Here is a 17,425-nt window from a genome sequence, read left to right as displayed (position 1 = left end):
TTACTTAGATGAAGATTATGAAATGAGCGCACAGTCTATGTCGATCCCTACATATCATAAACCCTTTATATAAAGAACCCAGTTCAGATTTTTTTTTCCATCTGTGCTTAAAATATCTTTATTAATTTAATTATTCTGTGTAAATTATTTTGTCTTTTGCACCGATTTGCAAGAACAGTCACAGCTGGAAATACTGCAGTGGTTCTTAAAGTACAAAATATGCATCAGTATCACTTATTTTCTAATAATCTAGAGTAACAATAAGTAACTCAAAGAAAAACACACACTTTCCTGTAAGAAACAAAAAAGCAATGATGCCGACAATTTTATCGAGCTTTTAAAATCACAACAATAATAAGAAAAATGTTTTTAAAAAATTGTAATAAATGCAAAATAAGCATGATGTGATACTTTTTCTTCTCAATTTATAAACTGCGATTTTAAATAAAAAATTAAAAAAAACACAAGAAGCATATACTTGGTTTAAGAAAACTTCCCAAACCAAGTCTGGTTTCTTTCAAATCGTACCAAAAGCATGCTACCAGAAACCACGATTTTAAACTTCAAACTCTGAGGCATCTAGCCGAATCTCCCTGTCTTTAGGCTAGCTCTTATGGCTAAAAAGGTGTTGAAGGAGTAGTTTGGCATTTTGGAGAATACGCTTATTTACTTTCATATCAAAAGAAATATGCCATCATACAATTTGCTTGCCTTCTCCTTAGCTGGGGAAACCAGCAGCCCTGGCTCTAGTTTGAGTTGAAGAAATCAGCACATCTCAAACTGCTTAAAAAATGTATTAATTAAACAAATTCATACTGGCTGTAGTTTTTTGTTCGTTTGTTTTTTTCAGAAGGCATTGTGTACTTGCGTGTATTTTTGAGCTGCAATAACATCATTTGTTTTTAATTAATTCTGTTAATTGACGCCTTGATTTTGTGTTCTTTAATTCAATACGTAGTATTATTAGTTAGTGGTACACAATAGCATTCTCTGTTTTAATAAAAAATAACAAAAAACAAGCTCAAATGTAGAATTTTGTGGGCAAGGACAAGAGCTTAGGGTTTTCAATAAAGCACGGGGTACTTGGCTTGGTTCGAATCCGACCTCTCTTAATTAGGGGGAGAACAGAAACACAGCGGTGAGCCTCGGGGTGCCCGAAACTTTCTCCTTTGGAAACAGGAACTTCTGATCTCAGTCTGCACTGATTTATACTGCTGTCAGATGGACTGATGTACTGCACCACGCCCTCCATGTATCACTTACTGGAAAGCACATCGGCTCCATCTCCACTGCACTCAGACAGTAACGCATTTTCCGAGATCCTCTCACTTGTCTTCATTCTTTTCATATTTGTTGGTATTATAAGCAATAGCGCAACAATAAAAAATGCTGCAGAAGTGCAGGCTATGAATTCTGAAGTATAACTTGGTTTTCTGGCTATGTAAGAACATTTACATTTATTGTTATTAAGTATAAATTTATCCTTTTTCATGTATTTTAATTTTTTAGTTTGTTTATGAAAACTATTTTGTTTACTTTATTCTTGAGGCAGTCCTTCTGAAGTAACCATCAGGAAATGTGTTTTGTTTTTGGCATTTCCTCTCTGTAGCACAAACAGGTGCTGCAGCTTAAGAAACATGGTGCAGCTGCATCAATTCAAACTTAGTGCTGGAAGGCTTTATAACCCACTGCCATGTAAGGCTAGCTGTTTTGGAACTTCACTTAACGTGGTGGACCCTCCACACCACTGTGCAATAAGACTGAAAGTGTGTATGGCCTTTATATTGGATGAGGATTTCCTCATCCACACAGGGCCAAAGTGGAAAAAGTAATGAGCTGCCCTACTGCTAACTCAAGGCCAGATCATATTAGCAAAACTGGAGTGCCACACAGTGGGTGCCTCGTGCACACCACAAACTACTTGACCTCTCACAGAATAGGCCCAGATACTTCTTGCAACCTGGGTAGCTTCATATTTAAGACAAAAAACAAAAGCACTGTATGTTTTTATTTATTTAAAGGAGACTTATTAAGCTTTTCCTAGTTATTTGTCATATTGTTGCAAAGTTGGATGCTGATGATTAAGGTGGGCAAAGTTTCAAAGGTCAGCATATGTGTAATATGTGACACAAAAGCTCAGTTTTTCGGACTATTACAAATATTTCACACAGTGTTTTTTTTTTTTTTACTTTTCATTCTGCATGAAGTCATTGAGATGGGATATCTTTAATATGGTCATCTTGGGCACAAACCTCTAGCTGTGAACACAGAGCTAAAACAGTCTATTTTAGCTAACAAATCAACTGAGAGGCTGCACCAATGACCAATGCCACATAAATGAGAATTTGAACTATGAATCATGCAAAAAGTCCAATAATAAAAAACACGGGACAAGAAATGAATGTAAGAGTTCCCTTTTAACTTGAGGCAAGAAAGCTAATAAGAATATTCCCCAAACTGCCAAAGCATATCTTTTAAACTTCGCCTTCAGGGTGTAGGTCAGACTGAAGATTAAGGCCAAGACTGTTGAAAAAGCAAAGCGTGGAAACATCACAAGTGGAACAGGGCAATCAAAGTGTTTCCAGGCATACAAAAACTGATCTTAAGAAAAATCACTATGAAGCATGAAGCAATGGTACACGACAAAATGTATGACTTTAGCATTTTCTTCAGTGCTGAAAATGCAGGTGAGCTAAAGTATATGATTTTCTCAGAATTACTCATTGATGCCTAAATGGCTGTCCTTCAACCAAATTATATTATTACTGTATGTTATTATATAATGATTGAACTTTTAAAAATCATAATTATTTCTCACTGTGTGTCCTTGACATCCATATTGGTCTTTCTGTGTTGTGTTAACTTAGCTCCAATGTAATTTGTTTTTCTCGTTTTATCTTATTAAGACTGTTTGTCTGACATGAATTGGAGTTTGAGTTATGAAGGAGAGGATGGGTGAACAAAATGTAAAAAAAAAAAAAAGAGAGAATAAATGGAAACACTTGATTAACAAACACACATTTGGCGCACACACACTAACAATAAGCAGCCTAATTACATCAAAAACAACCAGGATTTTCTCACAGTAAAATGATCAATCATGACAAAACTGTGAAATCTGGAAAGAAGGAAATTGTTCCCACTGTTTTGTTTAGAAATAAAAAAAAAAATTAATGTTCCTTTTAACTGGGTTGCAACCATATTAGTTAGTCTGTTCCCTAGCAACCTCTAATGTAAGTAACTATTTGTATTGGGGAGGAGAGTCTGTGCATAACAATACCAGTAAAACCTTTAGTCATATCAATCTAGTTAAGCAACATTACTCAAAGTAAAGCATAACTTAGAAAATAGATGAAAATAGTGATTTATTAATCACTATTTTACCTAGCTAAGGATAACATGAACTTCTGATTGGTTACAGCCGTCCAGATCACTGTTTGAGGTATCAAAAACTGGTAGTAACCATTTTCATTACAGTCTTTCACTTCTTAACACAAAAAATAATATTTAAAATTAATTCTTTCCTCTTTTACATAAACTAAAAGTTAAAAAGCCAAAATTAAGTTAATCTCAATTCAATTCAATTTTATTTATATAGCACCAAATCACAACAACAGTCGCCTCAAGGCGCTTTATATTGTAAGGTAGACCCTACAATAGTACATACAGAGGAAAAAAAACAATAATCATATGACCCCCTATGAGCAAGCACTTTGGTGACAGTGGGAAGGAAAAACTCCCTTTTAACAGGAAGAAACCTCCAGCAGAACCAGGCTCAGGGAGGGGCGGGGCCATCTGAATGTTTTTATGCATTCAAGAATTTTTCTATGTAAAATGTTGATGCTTGAGTTTAGATGTTCTACAAGACAGACAAGAATTAGGGGATAAACTTTACACATAACGGAGTCTTAACCCATCACACTATTGCATTTTACTTTAAATACATAAGTATGTATTAAAACTTTGAATAAGCATATTATTTGAATATTATTAAATTGGCTCAGCTGACTATAGTTGTGGGGTAACCAGAAGTTTATGATGAGTTTGACATAGATACTGCTACTTATTAACATTACATTATTACTTTTTTTTTTGAAGTTATATTGCTGCTGTACTGTATTGAACCACGATGACGCAATTTACACTTCAATCCATAAAAGGGATCGCTAAGCTACGTGACCTTTTGAGTCATTGGTATGGAGTCTGCACAGCCTCTCCCCATTTTTGTTACAATGAAACAATTTCCAACAGGACAGTCACAGTTTATAACACAGTGAGAGAATCCTACAAATGTCACTATTAAGCATGACAACAGTACATCGATATGATTACACTGAAAAATATCTGCCTTTTCAAGATATTTGTGGCTGTTATTTGAGTTCCTAAAGTCATATTTTCTAAAAACAATTTTGGATTTTGGAAAATCTTTACCAAATCATTATTAATATAAAGTCCTTTTATTATACAGTCAAGGCAAAAAGAAAGTACACCCTCTGTCACTTCTAAAGAATTACATATCAGGGCATAACAAAAATAATATTTATCCCTTAACATGTTTTAAAGTTAGGCCAATACAACCTGGGATGACACAGTGACATATAACACCATGCCATTATTTATTTATACCCTTACATTTGACTCTAGATAACTTTGGTATACAGGAGTTCATAGCTGACTCAAAGGCTGCAATGTGTCCAGGTTCATGCCTAAAATCATCACTCCTCCACCACCTTTGCTGGACAGTTGGAACGAGTTGGGTATGTTGTGGTGCTGTGCATTGTGGCCACTTTGGTCCTCTCTGTCCAAACGATAGAAGACTTGCAGTTTGTTCAGATGCAACTTTGCAAACCCAAGCCATGCGTCCATGATCTTTTTAGAGAGAAGGGAAGCCATGAGAGTCTTTTTCTAATCGTACTATCACACACTTTAACATTTGCCATGATAACTAAGGCCTGTAGAGTCTGAGAAGTAGCTCTTCTGTTTGTTTGTTTTTTGCATTTTGAGCATCGCGCAGTGGGACTTGGGGGTGAATTTGCTGGGACGTTCACTCCTTCATAGATTGGCAGCTGTCTTGGATGTTTTCCCTTGATCCTCACTGCAGAATAATGGACTTCAAATTGTTAGCAGGTGCTTTATAACCCTCCCCAGACTGTTGGGCACCAACAACTCCTTCTCTCTCTCTCATTGCTGATCTCTTGCTTTTTTGGCGTTCTGTTTACACACGCCTGAACGGGCCAGACCAGCAAACTGCCAAAACTTCTGCCTCGCACTTTTGACCGTTAATGAAGTTCTTGTGATCATCAGTAACCTTGTAATTCCAATGGAAGCTGTAGAAGTGTACTGAGTTTTTCACACACTGCTTCTGCAACTTGGCTTAGTTTTTGATACGGTGTAATACTTTACTTAGTTTTAGGACCTTTTTTTTTATCGCCTGTATTTAAAAACTTAGAACTGACAGAGGGCATTCTTTTTACAATAACTGTAAATACTTACTGAAAACAGGTCGCTTATTTTATGAAAATGACTTTTAGGACTCAGTAACAGACAATCACTTGCTTAAATGGAGATTTTTTTCCAGCGTAAAACCAGACATTCATTTATTCAAAATAAAAAAAAAACTCCAGCAATGACAGCTTGTACACATCTAAAAGCAGCAGAAATAAATACACATTTATCATGGCCAAGTTCTTCAGTCACAGTGTGACTTTAATGCTCATTGAGATCATTACAATTCAAATCATAATCATGTCACCTCTTTATGAGAGGGCCACTTGAGTCACACAAAACCACACCATTACAAATCTGCTGTTTTGTCTGTCTGTTTGTTTGTTTTCTATTTTATTTATTTGTTTGACTTACTTTCTGCCTCTGGTCGAGTTATAACTCCCTCCATATTTCTTCCGATTAAGGATGAGAGCAGCAATTTCTGGCACGTAGCGAGCAAACATGGCCTACATGCATGGAAAAGAAAAAGAAAAGGGCATGCAGAGAAGGTTCTACTGCGGCGGAGGCAGTAGAGCCTCCTTGAATACTTACTTTCTCCCATTAACCGCACTATAGGAACCACCATATTTCTTGCGGTTTCCTATTAACTCTATGATTTCAGGGACGTAGCTTGCAAACATGGCCTAAGGAGAAGATAGGAGACAGAAGAAGAGACTAAAAAAAAAGACAAGCAAAGGAGAGCAGGTCCTCTATTTTAACTTTAGAGAAATCTGTGAAGTCTGAAAGAGGAGCGCTACTCTACGCGCTGGAGTAGGTTTTTTTATGTGTTAACAGGAAAACGGTGAAAGAGAAAAAGAAACGTGTAATTATTCAAATTGACTGAAGAAAATCATGTGAATGTAAGCTGAAGTTATGTCACAGTTACATTCACAATAGAGAAAAAGTATGACAATGGAATCCAGTTTAAAGGCTAATATTTTCAGATACTGAAAGAATAAAGGAGAAAAATGAAAGCAGATGAGCGACATGTTGAAGAAAAAGAAAAATTTGAAAAATTAAGAAAAAACCTTATGTGCCATGTTTCGCCCAACAAACACACGTCGGGTTGATTTCAGTAGCACAGCTCAATGGATGGCAAACAACTTATGCTTGCACGCCACTGCCCAACCACCTGAATATTCCTGCGTGGACGAGGCAGGCGTGCCAGCTTACAACAGATCCAAGAAATTAGCCTAAGTATAAAATTTGTTTTTCTTTTTACAGTGTTTTTAACAAAACACCTCAGCCTTTCCCCTTCAAGCTTAGAAAAATCTATCAGCATAAAATATATTTTGTATTTTGTTGTTCTGACCCTTCAAATTAATTACCAATCAATTCATTATTTACACCTCTGCTTTTCATTGTATTGCCCTACAATAATAGAGAAATAAAGCTGCACAGTGCCCTCCAGTGGGGAAACTACACAATGCCGATTAAGACTTCTGGCTCTAATTTAACTAACAGTATAGATAACCACTCTCATTCTTAATGAATTGTAGCACAAAACAAAATGCAATCGAGGGGAAAAGTGGGCCTGATTACACCCTTTGAAGGTCTGCAATTGGCTTGATGTCTGTTTCACACTCGTGATTTTACAGGCCACTGTGCAGGTGAATGAAAACTGAAATATTTTGAAAAAAATCTTCACCAGAGAAGCTATAGCCCCTTAGCATGCCTTTTAAGTTTAATGGTAGATTATTATTAACCTTTATTATGTTTACACTGGTCATCAGACAATACTTTCTTTCAGGTTGAAACAATATTTTATGTTTTTTTTGCATAATTTTGAGCAAAATGAAAACATTTCAGATTTAGATGACTGAAAAGTCGCTTTAATATACCTCAATCTTACCTCAGTTAAATCCAGGTATTTGATCATATTAAAGTACTGTATGTCCACGCTGAATAATACTTTATAATCCGGTTAACTGTGCCCTCTAAATTGTCATTGCCTATTTTCTTTATCAGGTAATTCGGGTCTGTGTTAAATCCCCGACGGGATATTTTCTGCCAGACTATTCTGAAAGTTGTGCAGGAAGAGGACAGCAATGTTGCTACATCCATATAAAGCTGGGCTGTCATGAATCAACTCTATCTCACTGTGTTTGTTGGAAAGGGGGAGGGAAGGCAGGAGGGTGGAGCCACCTGAAACCGTAGTACCTTTACAGTTAATAACAGATGCAAAAATTCTCAAATATTCTACATGTCATTTAAATCAAAACTTCAGCATTATACCAAAATCAATGCTGCAACACTGTGGACAACTCATACAGTACATGACATGCAACATACTGTGGTGAAGTGGTGAGACACAAATACACTTCAATGTGAACAACAGGTGAAGCGGGCGTCTCGACTTAAGTCCCAGCATTTATGTGATGGAGGATTTTAAGCGGGAATAAGTAATGAGAGGGATTTTTACCAAACCACCAAGGATGAAGAAGACCATAAACAGGCGGCCCAGGGTGGTTTTTGCATACACGTCTCCATAGCCAACAGTGGACATTGTAACCATGAGTAAGTAGACACATTCCCAGTAGGAAAGTGCCTGGGAATTTTGGAAGTTTTCCCAAGGATCCCCTGAGTTTTCCACCTGGAACAAAGGTCAGAATTTACACAACGACCACGGAAACACACAGGTCTTTGATGAAGCAGTAAATAATTACTGATAATAGGCATCCAGTTGCTACACAGCACAACCACATTTTCACCTAACTTACCAAATGAATGAACCCTGCTGCAGTTAGCCATGTGCTTATGAAGATTGAACACAGGTTCACCAGCTTAATCGAGTTGCTATGTTAGAAAGAGCCAAACAACAGAAGATGAAGTATTAACTGTAGCTGTTACACTGGGATAAGAAGCCAAACTGGAAGCCCTAGCTCACACAAAAATTCAGTCTATGCTTTAAAACACATTATAAGTCTGAGAGTGAAATGAGAATTAGGGTTCAACCTGAACTATTAAAATATGCAACATGAGAGATTTAAGCTCTTAAAACTGTAGCTCCTACTTGAATTTATAGCTTGTACTTTTTCTTGTGCTGTGGTTAGTCATGCTATTCTTGTTACATATGGCTTTGCAAAAATAAAAAATAAAAAATCCAAGCAGGCTCCAAGATATTTTCATCATATACAGCTGAAAGTTAAGCCTAATGTCAGTGTAAACAAATGCATTATAAAAGAGTCTGTTATCTTTAATGCGTACTATAATCAGGATTTATTAAGTATTGCAGTGTATGTTATTGCAGTGCTGTCCCTGTTTGACTTCTATCCACTTCTTTGTCTGTTCTGTCAAGTGAGAGGATTATTCTAAAGCATGTCGATATACTCAAAGCTCTTTCTGACGTGACATCTGTGCAAAACTCTTTAATTCTAAGCAGAAGGGGCACAGCAGCAATCTCTTTTGTTCACGACTGCATGATATGGTACGGTGATATATTTCAGTGTGCACAACGCAGTGCAGAGAAATACACTTGATGTCAGCGTTCGCCAAATGAAAGCTTGTGTTTATTTTGCTGTCAAAATAAAACTACATTCTTTCTTCACGTGAAGCAAAAGGCAGGTGAAAAACAAACTGTCAGCTGTATGAATACAAAAGAAGAAAAAGCATCAATAAACTTACCTTGTCTTTAGTATATTCAAAAACTGTAAAATTTCTGAGAACTGTATCAATCTTAAGGCCCTTAAAAACCTCAAACCTGTGAGAAAATAAACATAAAACACTGATTAGCAACAAGTCAGGCATCGTGAGTGATGTCTGATCGTCATTTAACAACACCGTACCTTTCATACTTTCATCCATGTTTACAAGCTTCATTGGATTCATACTGACAAAAAGTAAAGTCCAACAGATCGACAGGTACTAAGCACTTAGGATATTAAAAGAAAATATTTGAAATATTTGTGGGGAAATAAAGCATAATAAAAAACACAAAACAAGCTCAGCATCCCAGCTCTTCATCAACTCATAACTCTGTGTTTTAATCTCAGGAGCCCCGCTCTGCACCGGCATCTACCTGATACGTGCGTCATTCCCAGTGGATAAAACTGAACGTGGACGAGATGAAAACCTGGATTAGAGTAAAGACAGGTGGATGCTGCCACACCAAATTGAATGAGTAAACAGATGTGACGTCAAATCCTAAATTTGAGGGTATTTATTTGTTGGGAGAAATAAATGGAGCCGGTGCACGCTGCCAACAGTCCAAGGACGGCAGAACACCAACAAACGGCAGCCTGAGCTCCCGCTCATAATCACCACTTGGCTGTATTCACATTCAGGTTAAATGACGACCGTGTCATCGTGTGTTTAATGCCGTTACTGTCGATAAGCTCAGATGATCTGCCACAAAATCACATCTGATAAAGTCAAATATTTGCGCTACGCTTCATCACCGCACTGCAGCAAACAGCCTGCTAAAGGGCGCCTCATATCTGAGCTTGAAATCTAAATGATTCATAGAACTCACTCATTTTGAAAAAAAAAAAGTGTTTGCGCTGCATACAAAATTAAACGCCACCTCAGCCAAGAGAGAGCAATCAAGTTAAATCCGTATCCCTCTGCATTAATTGGGATGATAAATTCTCCTGCTGGAGTGGATTTGTGTGAATGCCAAGTGACACAAATCAAAGACATTACAGGCAATCATTCAGTTAGAGAAAATAAAAATAAATCATCTTTTTTTTTCTTTTTTATAACAACTAACTGTGTTATGCCTTGCCAAGTGAGTGTTTGCCAGATGGAGAGCATAGCACAGAGCAAATTTTGAACATGCTCCAGCTGACCCACAGCATCCAGCACAGGGCTTTAGAAAGAGATTCCCCTCCGCTCTCACGTCCTGAGGATCTTACCCCAGTAGGAGATTACATGGAAGCATGCACCGAAGCTGTAGCAAATGCTGTCCTGGTCCTCTTTATCAATCACCTGGCCGTGGCCCATCCTCACCCTGTAGCCATTCTGGAAGAGCTCCCCGGTGGATTTTTTCCGTCTTCTTGTACTAGAAACCTTCTGGGAGTGTGTGCCTCCCTCAGGCCCCCTGTACACTAACATCTTAGTAGGAATCATGTCTAGAAATTGGGTGAAAGTCTTCAGCTTTGGTCCGAAATCTACTTCACATCCACGTCTTCACTGTTCTTCGTCTGCCTTACCAAATATTTCACATGAAAAAAAAATTAAAAATCTCCTCCAGAATATAAAAAAATAAAAAAAAATCCACAAAAACAGCCAGGTGCTTTCATGCTTCATATTTGCACCCGACCGGCTGGCGTCAAAAACAGGTCTTTTTTTCGAAGAAGCATTTTGATCTGATTTACCTCGGACCTTCACAGTATCCTCGTGGCGAGCTTAAAGCAAACCCTTTTCCCATCAGGATATTAGAGTGTAAGCTCCTTTAGGAATCATCCAGGGAAAGGAAGAGGCCAGACAGCAAGTCTGTCCATCAGCTGGCTTCACAATGTAACCATCCCAATAACACGGCAACTGCTGCTGACAAACCAAATTTAATTCTCTAATCTTGGAAAGGCACAGAATGTATTGTAGTCTCACATTTAGAGCAGGAAACAAGATGTCATGTGAACAGTAAAGCTGTGTAGGGAAAAATGAAAAGCTTTGGCAATCACTGTTGTGTTTTACTATGGATTTAGTGCTTCAACAATAATCCCTAAATTAATCGTAGCTGATGTAATAGCTGTTATTGTATTTATACAAAAAAAAAAAAAATCACCGTACAGAAGAAATACATGAACTGAAGTTCATTCAATCATCCTTTTAGTGCATTTCAGAAGACTGAGCAGTTCAATTAAAGGACTCGTTTTAATATTCAAGTGATATTAAGAGTAATCTGAAGAGAACTAACTGAAAGAAAGAGTGAAAAGTGAAAAAAGAGTGAAATTTTAAAAAGAGGGTTTTGTTTTTTTTTACAGGTCCTGTAATTAACCGAAATGTATCTGGGCTCTTCAACCTCTTTATTTATTTAACACATATCACAAATATTTGAATTCGGTTACACTGGTGCACATCGGTGCAGTTAGAAAGTTACGTAAAAGAATAACAGAGCTGTAAAAAATAATCTGGGCTCATTTTACTACTTCAGGACTTCATTGTTCTTGCTAATTCATGACTCAGATATCAGTCCACGAGGTGCTGCAAAGAGACGTGAGTGAAGGCGCCAAAAGCCAAAAACACTTGGAACCACAGATCAGTAAACTAAACACGCAAAATATGACATTTTTCTATGAGCAAATATGCATGTCAACTTACACTCACCAGCCACTTTTTTAGGTACACCTGTTCAACTGCTTGTAAATGCAAATATATGATTAGCCAATCACATGGCAGAGTGCTTCAAAGTGATAAAAAGACCAAGATATGCAGAAAAGCATCTGTGGACAAACTCTGAAGCAGATGGGCTCCCACAGGAGAAGACCACACCAGATTCCACTCCTCAGCTAAGTTGTTTTTGTGGGGAATATTATCTTCACATACTGTGGGCCCCTTAGTAGCAACTGAGTATTATTTAAATGTCATGGCCCACCTGAGTATTGATGGTGATGATATTCTTTACTTTATGACCATAGTGTAACCGTATCCTGATGGCTGCTTCCAGCAGGATAACATGCCATGTCACAAAGCTCAAATCATCTCAAACAACAACAGAGCACCTTTGTTATGTGGTGGTATAGGAGATTGTGGATGTGCAGTTGACAAATCTGCAGCAATTGCATGATGCTGTCATGTCACTATGGAACAAAATCTTTAAAGAATTTTTCCAACAGCTTGTTCAACCTATGCCACAAAGAATTAAGGGAGTTCTAAAGCAAAACAGGACCGAACCCAGTGCTAGTAAGGTGTACCTAATAAACTGTCCAGTGACTGCATACGAAGCATAAAAACCCAGAACCAAAAGCTATTATCTTTTCAGCTGCTGCAGTTTGTTTCTGCGTGAAATATCTGAAGGCATATTCTCCGTAACATCCAAAATGTGTGTCATGCTCACACCCCGAAGCCTGTCATGCATCAATGAGCTTGTTAATGTACGATAATATTGGTGCAAACTGGATGTATTTGTGTCAAAGCGTTCAGACAGCAGGACCGGCAGATTGGCAGTTCAGCTAAGCACTCAGTGAAATTTGGACTTTCGAAGGGAAGAGGCAATTCGACAGCAGCTGAGCCAGATGCGACCTCATCACTTGTTCGACCTCAGTTTAGCCACACACTAAATCCTCCATGACCAACTGCACCGACCATACTGAAAGAGATTAAGATGCTTTCCATTGAAAAAGAAAGAAAGAAAAGAAACAACAATACATTTTTATGCTTGGAGTTAAGAGCGATCAGCAGAAATCATTTTTTTAATCAGTAAAATTAAATAGACCACTCTATTCTATAAGTGTCCCAGTGAGCCAGCATGGGCAGGATGACACCCTCAAAACTAAAGCAGGTAAATGGAATAATTTAGTATGAATTACCAACAATTTTATTATTTACAGCTCTGCTTTTAATTCGCAGACCATGCCCGAATGTCTTTTTTCTAAACCCTCGACAGTAGCCTACTAGTACAATATTAAAAACTAATATCCAGCATACAGCCTGCGCATGTGTAATTTCATTCTCTAGACATCCTTCTATCTCCTGTCCATGCACCTGATGTGTGACAGGAAGCTCTCTGTTTTGGCTTGTATGAAATACAGTGAAATGAGTCACGCAGGGCTGAGCGAACAACAAAAGCAACAACACCTACACAAACAGTAACAGCGGAACAACGGGGTGCTAACAGTAATAACCGAATCTCAGTGCTGCTCACGCTGTTTGACAATTTAGCAAAGCCTTAACCGAACAAACCTATGTACATGTTCAGATTCTCAGAAGGCTACTGTTGGCTATATGAGTACTGACAAGAGAAATGTTGTCATATAATGTAAACTATTAGAGGTGTATCAAAATATATGTTGATATTATGACCATGATTTGAGTCATTTGCTAATCTGAGCTTCTTAGACATAAAGATATTAGAAACGATCGACTGATAATGAAACAAACTATGTGTCCGAACCACAATATCACTCTAACATTATGTGGATAATAGTGATTTAATCACCGTGACATGGCTGTTGTGTTTCTTGACAACAAGCAGACATATTTGTTGTGTTAGTAAGCCTTAGACTGCTATGATAGATGGAAAACCAACGCTGAAACTGAACAGAAGTGTTCCTACGGTGTCATTCTGCTCTGCTACGTGGATGAATGACTTTTACATCATCTCTGAAGAAATATTCTTCTCTTTTGATGCACTGTCCATAAATGCTAACTGAGTGCCAAAAGCAAAGCAACAACCAGTCTGCACACATTGTGAAATTTTGCAGATTAAATAATCCAACAAAAACACAGAAATTGGACCAGACATCAAGTACAAGTACAAATACCATTAAGGAATTGATGAATAACACAATAACTATATGTAAATGTATATAACACTATAGACAGTCTACTACCAAGCAAGTCTACAACATCTATAAACAAAATAACAATCTGATATCCAAAAGACAGCCGATCAGCTGAAATGCAAGCTATACTCCCATGTGTCCACCAGATGGCAGCAGCAACCAGCATTAATACATTCTACTGTTTCCTGTTTTGACACCGCAAGTCACAATAAATCTGCTCAGTGAAAATGCACAGGCACATTATTGAAGTGTAGTAATCAGGCTGTTCTACTGACTTAAGAGGGCAGGAGTGTTTCTTGCTGAAAGCATAGCTGCTGTTGGTTATATGGAAGGTTTGTTCTTCAACCCCTCAACTTAATCCCCTAATTTCTCACAGACCTCTCCGAGTGATGAGCTTCAGACATTTAGAAGATTGACTTGTATTCTTGCGCTCGAGCCCCCAACAAAGCCTATTACCTTTTTTTATCCTTTCGTGTACTTTTCAGCCACACCGTGATTTCATTTGAGTGTTATTAACGGTGCCGTAAAGAGCTCTGCTGGAGAGGTGAAGGGTATGTGAATGACAACTGCAGTATAAAGCCTGCTAAGCACAAGACCGGGCCAAAGACATGGACTCAAGTGGCACACCTTTTCAGTCATACAACATTTGATCCTACGTTAAAGCAAGCCAGCATGAGTTCAGTGAACAAAGACAACAAAGTGGTGCTCCTCGGGTCCTTGTACTCTGGGGCCTCTGGATATCTGGGGCCTGGATCTCCTCCATACCTGCTTCATACCCTGGTGGACGGGGCTATGGCTCCCCACACTCCCTAGCAGATCGTTACATGGAGAAACCTTTGGAATACAAGCATGCTGATCCACACAGGTATGCACACAGGTGTACACACGGGTGTTCACAGACGCGGACTACACCTTTCTTGGCTGCTGCCTCAAAGCACATTGTGCGCTGTCTATCTTGCGTGCTGCACAATATCGTTTATTATTTAGTATCTACTGTTATCTACTGCTAGCTAGTTTATTGTGATGGTGCTGTTTTTATTATGTTGCTCTTTGTTGTTTGCTTTCTCTTCTGTTTTTTTTCTCCATACAGGTGATCCAGGCGTTTTGTTTGTTTGTTTGTTTGTTTTTTCCTTTCTTCCCCCCCTTCTCACCGTCTCTTCTCCCCTTTGGTTTTCTTTCTCTCCCTCTCTTTCTTTCATTCTTTCTCCCTGTCCTATCCCCCAGTCACGTCTGTCCCGTTTGTAGCAACCGAAAATAAAATAAATACATAATTATAATAAAGGTCAATCAAATGGACCAATATGGCAAGGCCATGATGATCCACTTGGTAAAATAAATCCGCTTGGCATCTTTCTTGGCCTTAAGACAACAATTCTGATGGCTAAAGATCCAAACGGGACACAAAAAAAAAAAAAAAAAAAAAAAAAAAAAAAAAAAAAGACAACAAAGCGTTTGAGTCATTATTGCTAATCAACTTACATGCTGTGCTGTACCAGAGGTTTTTGAAAATGATGCACAATTCCATCATGATAGTGAGAATCTTATTCTTCATGCACGTCATGCAATGTGTTAATTGCATGTTAATTGCATGACAAAAGCATCAAACGTATATGGCTAACAATAGGGGCGCACCAATGTCTGTCTTTGCAGCTTTAGTGATGTGCTGAGATTATCTGGTGTGCAAACAACAGCTGTTAGACTTGTTAAATCCACCAGGGGGCACTGCAGGCCGCTGGTAAATAAATGCTCATTGATTCACTGCCAGTAAAGAGAGCCTTCTTACCAAGCCAGCTCCTGTTCAGGTACACTGACACAAACACTGGAGGAACGGTGAAGAAGTCCACCACAGAGTTCACCTCCAGCCAGAACCACAGCTTGTCATTGGCAGCAATAAACTGCGAATACAAAGAGTAGAGTAAAAATTTAAAAAAGAGAGAAATTTGCTACTTTCAAATGAAAACACAAGAGAAAATCACAGAGGAAAATGCATAAATCTTCCCATAACGCTTTCCCCAATAAGGACATAATCATGACTTCTTCTTTACCCTTATTAACAAGTTTTGACACCTTAATATATATCAGCAAAGATGTGGTTTGATGACCATTAGAATAGGTTCCTGGGTTTTTCCCAGGGTAGCTCCAGTTAAGCTGTATAGGCAAAGATCACCCTCACTAACTTCTGATGCACGCACAGTCAGTTTGTTCTGGAAGCAAACATGACACAAACTGCTCAGTTTGGAAAAGAGAAACAAGGGCTACATCTAGTAGGCGTCCAAGGGGGAAAGAGTTAACTGAGATGGGGACTCTGAGTTCTACTTACACGGAGGCCAAAGTAGAGCAAGAAGAAGACGTTGAATGCCATGTCAATCTGCAACGTGAAGTCTTTGTAGAAGTTCTGACAGGACTCGATGGGACTGTTAGACAGAGACAAAAACAAAAGATGCTCATGTCCAAAGGCAGGTACTGACAATGGAGTGTGAAAACACAAGGTCATTTCTTTGAAATCAAAATGTTTCATGAAAAATAAAACATAAAAGATGCATTCTTCTTTTCCTGAAAATGCATTTTTAAGATTTCCAAAAAGAAGAGAAAAATAAGTGCTCAAAAAAGTGCAATAGTAAGTGTTTTCCAATGTTTTTTTCTGTTGAGAAAGGGCATGCATTTATTGTCACACAAGCAGTAACTTGTTGCTGTACCTGATTAACCCTTAAATAACTGCAAAGCAATGTATCTGAAGAATATGTTGAATTCCCAGAGCAATATTTCACATTGAAATGGTGCCCCGTTCCCATGAGTCTTGCATTTCCCATCTCATATGCAAACATTTCGCATAAATATTAGATCAAACGTGATGGAAATGCAGAGGCAAAGCAGTAGTTTAAGGGTTAAATGCATGCAGGGTTCATGTCTCTTTTTTTGTTTAATGAAATCAAGCAGCCATAGCAAATGCTAGCAATGTAGTGAAGTCTCACCCTTAATAAGCTTGTATCTGGCACAAAGAATTCAAATAAAGAGAAATAATTAACCAAGTAAATGTAAATGTAATAGGTTAGTATGATTGCGTACCAATATTCATGACCTGAAAGTAAAAAAAAAAAAAAAGCCTTAATTATTATTACTAACACCTAAAATGAAAACACAGGCTTAGTGCACATTTAAAATAGAACTAGACTGAGAAACAGTAAGCAGTTAAAGCATTAACTGATTAATAAATGTTTTAATGAACAGCTGATAATTTATGTAAACAGTGACTGTTAGTTGTGTTAAAGTGGGAATCTGCACTGTAGTAATGAATCGGTTAGTCAATCTAGAGCAAGTTCATGTGCGACAATTTTGCTGCTTTTAGACACAGATGAACACTTGATTTTTAAGACCATTCATCATACAAATCATATTTGTCTATCTAAGCCCAAATAACTTTTTTATTATGATTTTTTATTATTTTTGATTTTACCCACAAAATTGGCTGATAAACTTTTGGGGGGTTTTCCTGCAAG

The 17,425-nt window shown here is 37.9% G+C and overlaps 1 protein-coding gene across 6 annotated transcripts in view; it reads right to left on the bottom strand.

Moving 5' to 3' along the window:
- Nucleotides 1-17,425, bottom strand: part of LOC146381490 (calcium-activated potassium channel subunit alpha-1a) — a 97,797-nt gene that overhangs the window by 34,996 nt on the left and 45,376 nt on the right. For all 6 annotated transcript variants that reach the window (XM_084937555.1, XM_084937554.1, XM_084937556.1 and 3 more), the window contains exons 4-9: nucleotides 16,249-16,342; nucleotides 15,712-15,823; nucleotides 9,109-9,184; nucleotides 8,205-8,280; nucleotides 7,907-8,077; nucleotides 6,037-6,128 (exon numbers count right to left, since the gene is read on the bottom strand). In XM_084937555.1, the coding sequence (XP_084793681.1) occupies nucleotides 6,037-6,128; nucleotides 7,907-8,077; nucleotides 8,205-8,280; nucleotides 9,109-9,184; nucleotides 15,712-15,823; nucleotides 16,249-16,342 (621 nt within the window). The remainder of the gene's footprint in view (nucleotides 1-6,036; nucleotides 6,129-7,906; nucleotides 8,078-8,204; nucleotides 8,281-9,108; nucleotides 9,185-15,711; nucleotides 15,824-16,248; nucleotides 16,343-17,425) is intronic.

Source organism: Perissodus microlepis, chromosome 8, assembly GCF_051167445.1.
Source record: "Perissodus microlepis isolate ML-2025 ecotype Zambia chromosome 8, ASM5116744v1, whole genome shotgun sequence".
Taxonomy (NCBI): domain Eukaryota; kingdom Metazoa; phylum Chordata; class Actinopteri; order Cichliformes; family Cichlidae; genus Perissodus; species Perissodus microlepis.
This window is presented reverse-complemented; position numbering and strand designations above follow the sequence as displayed.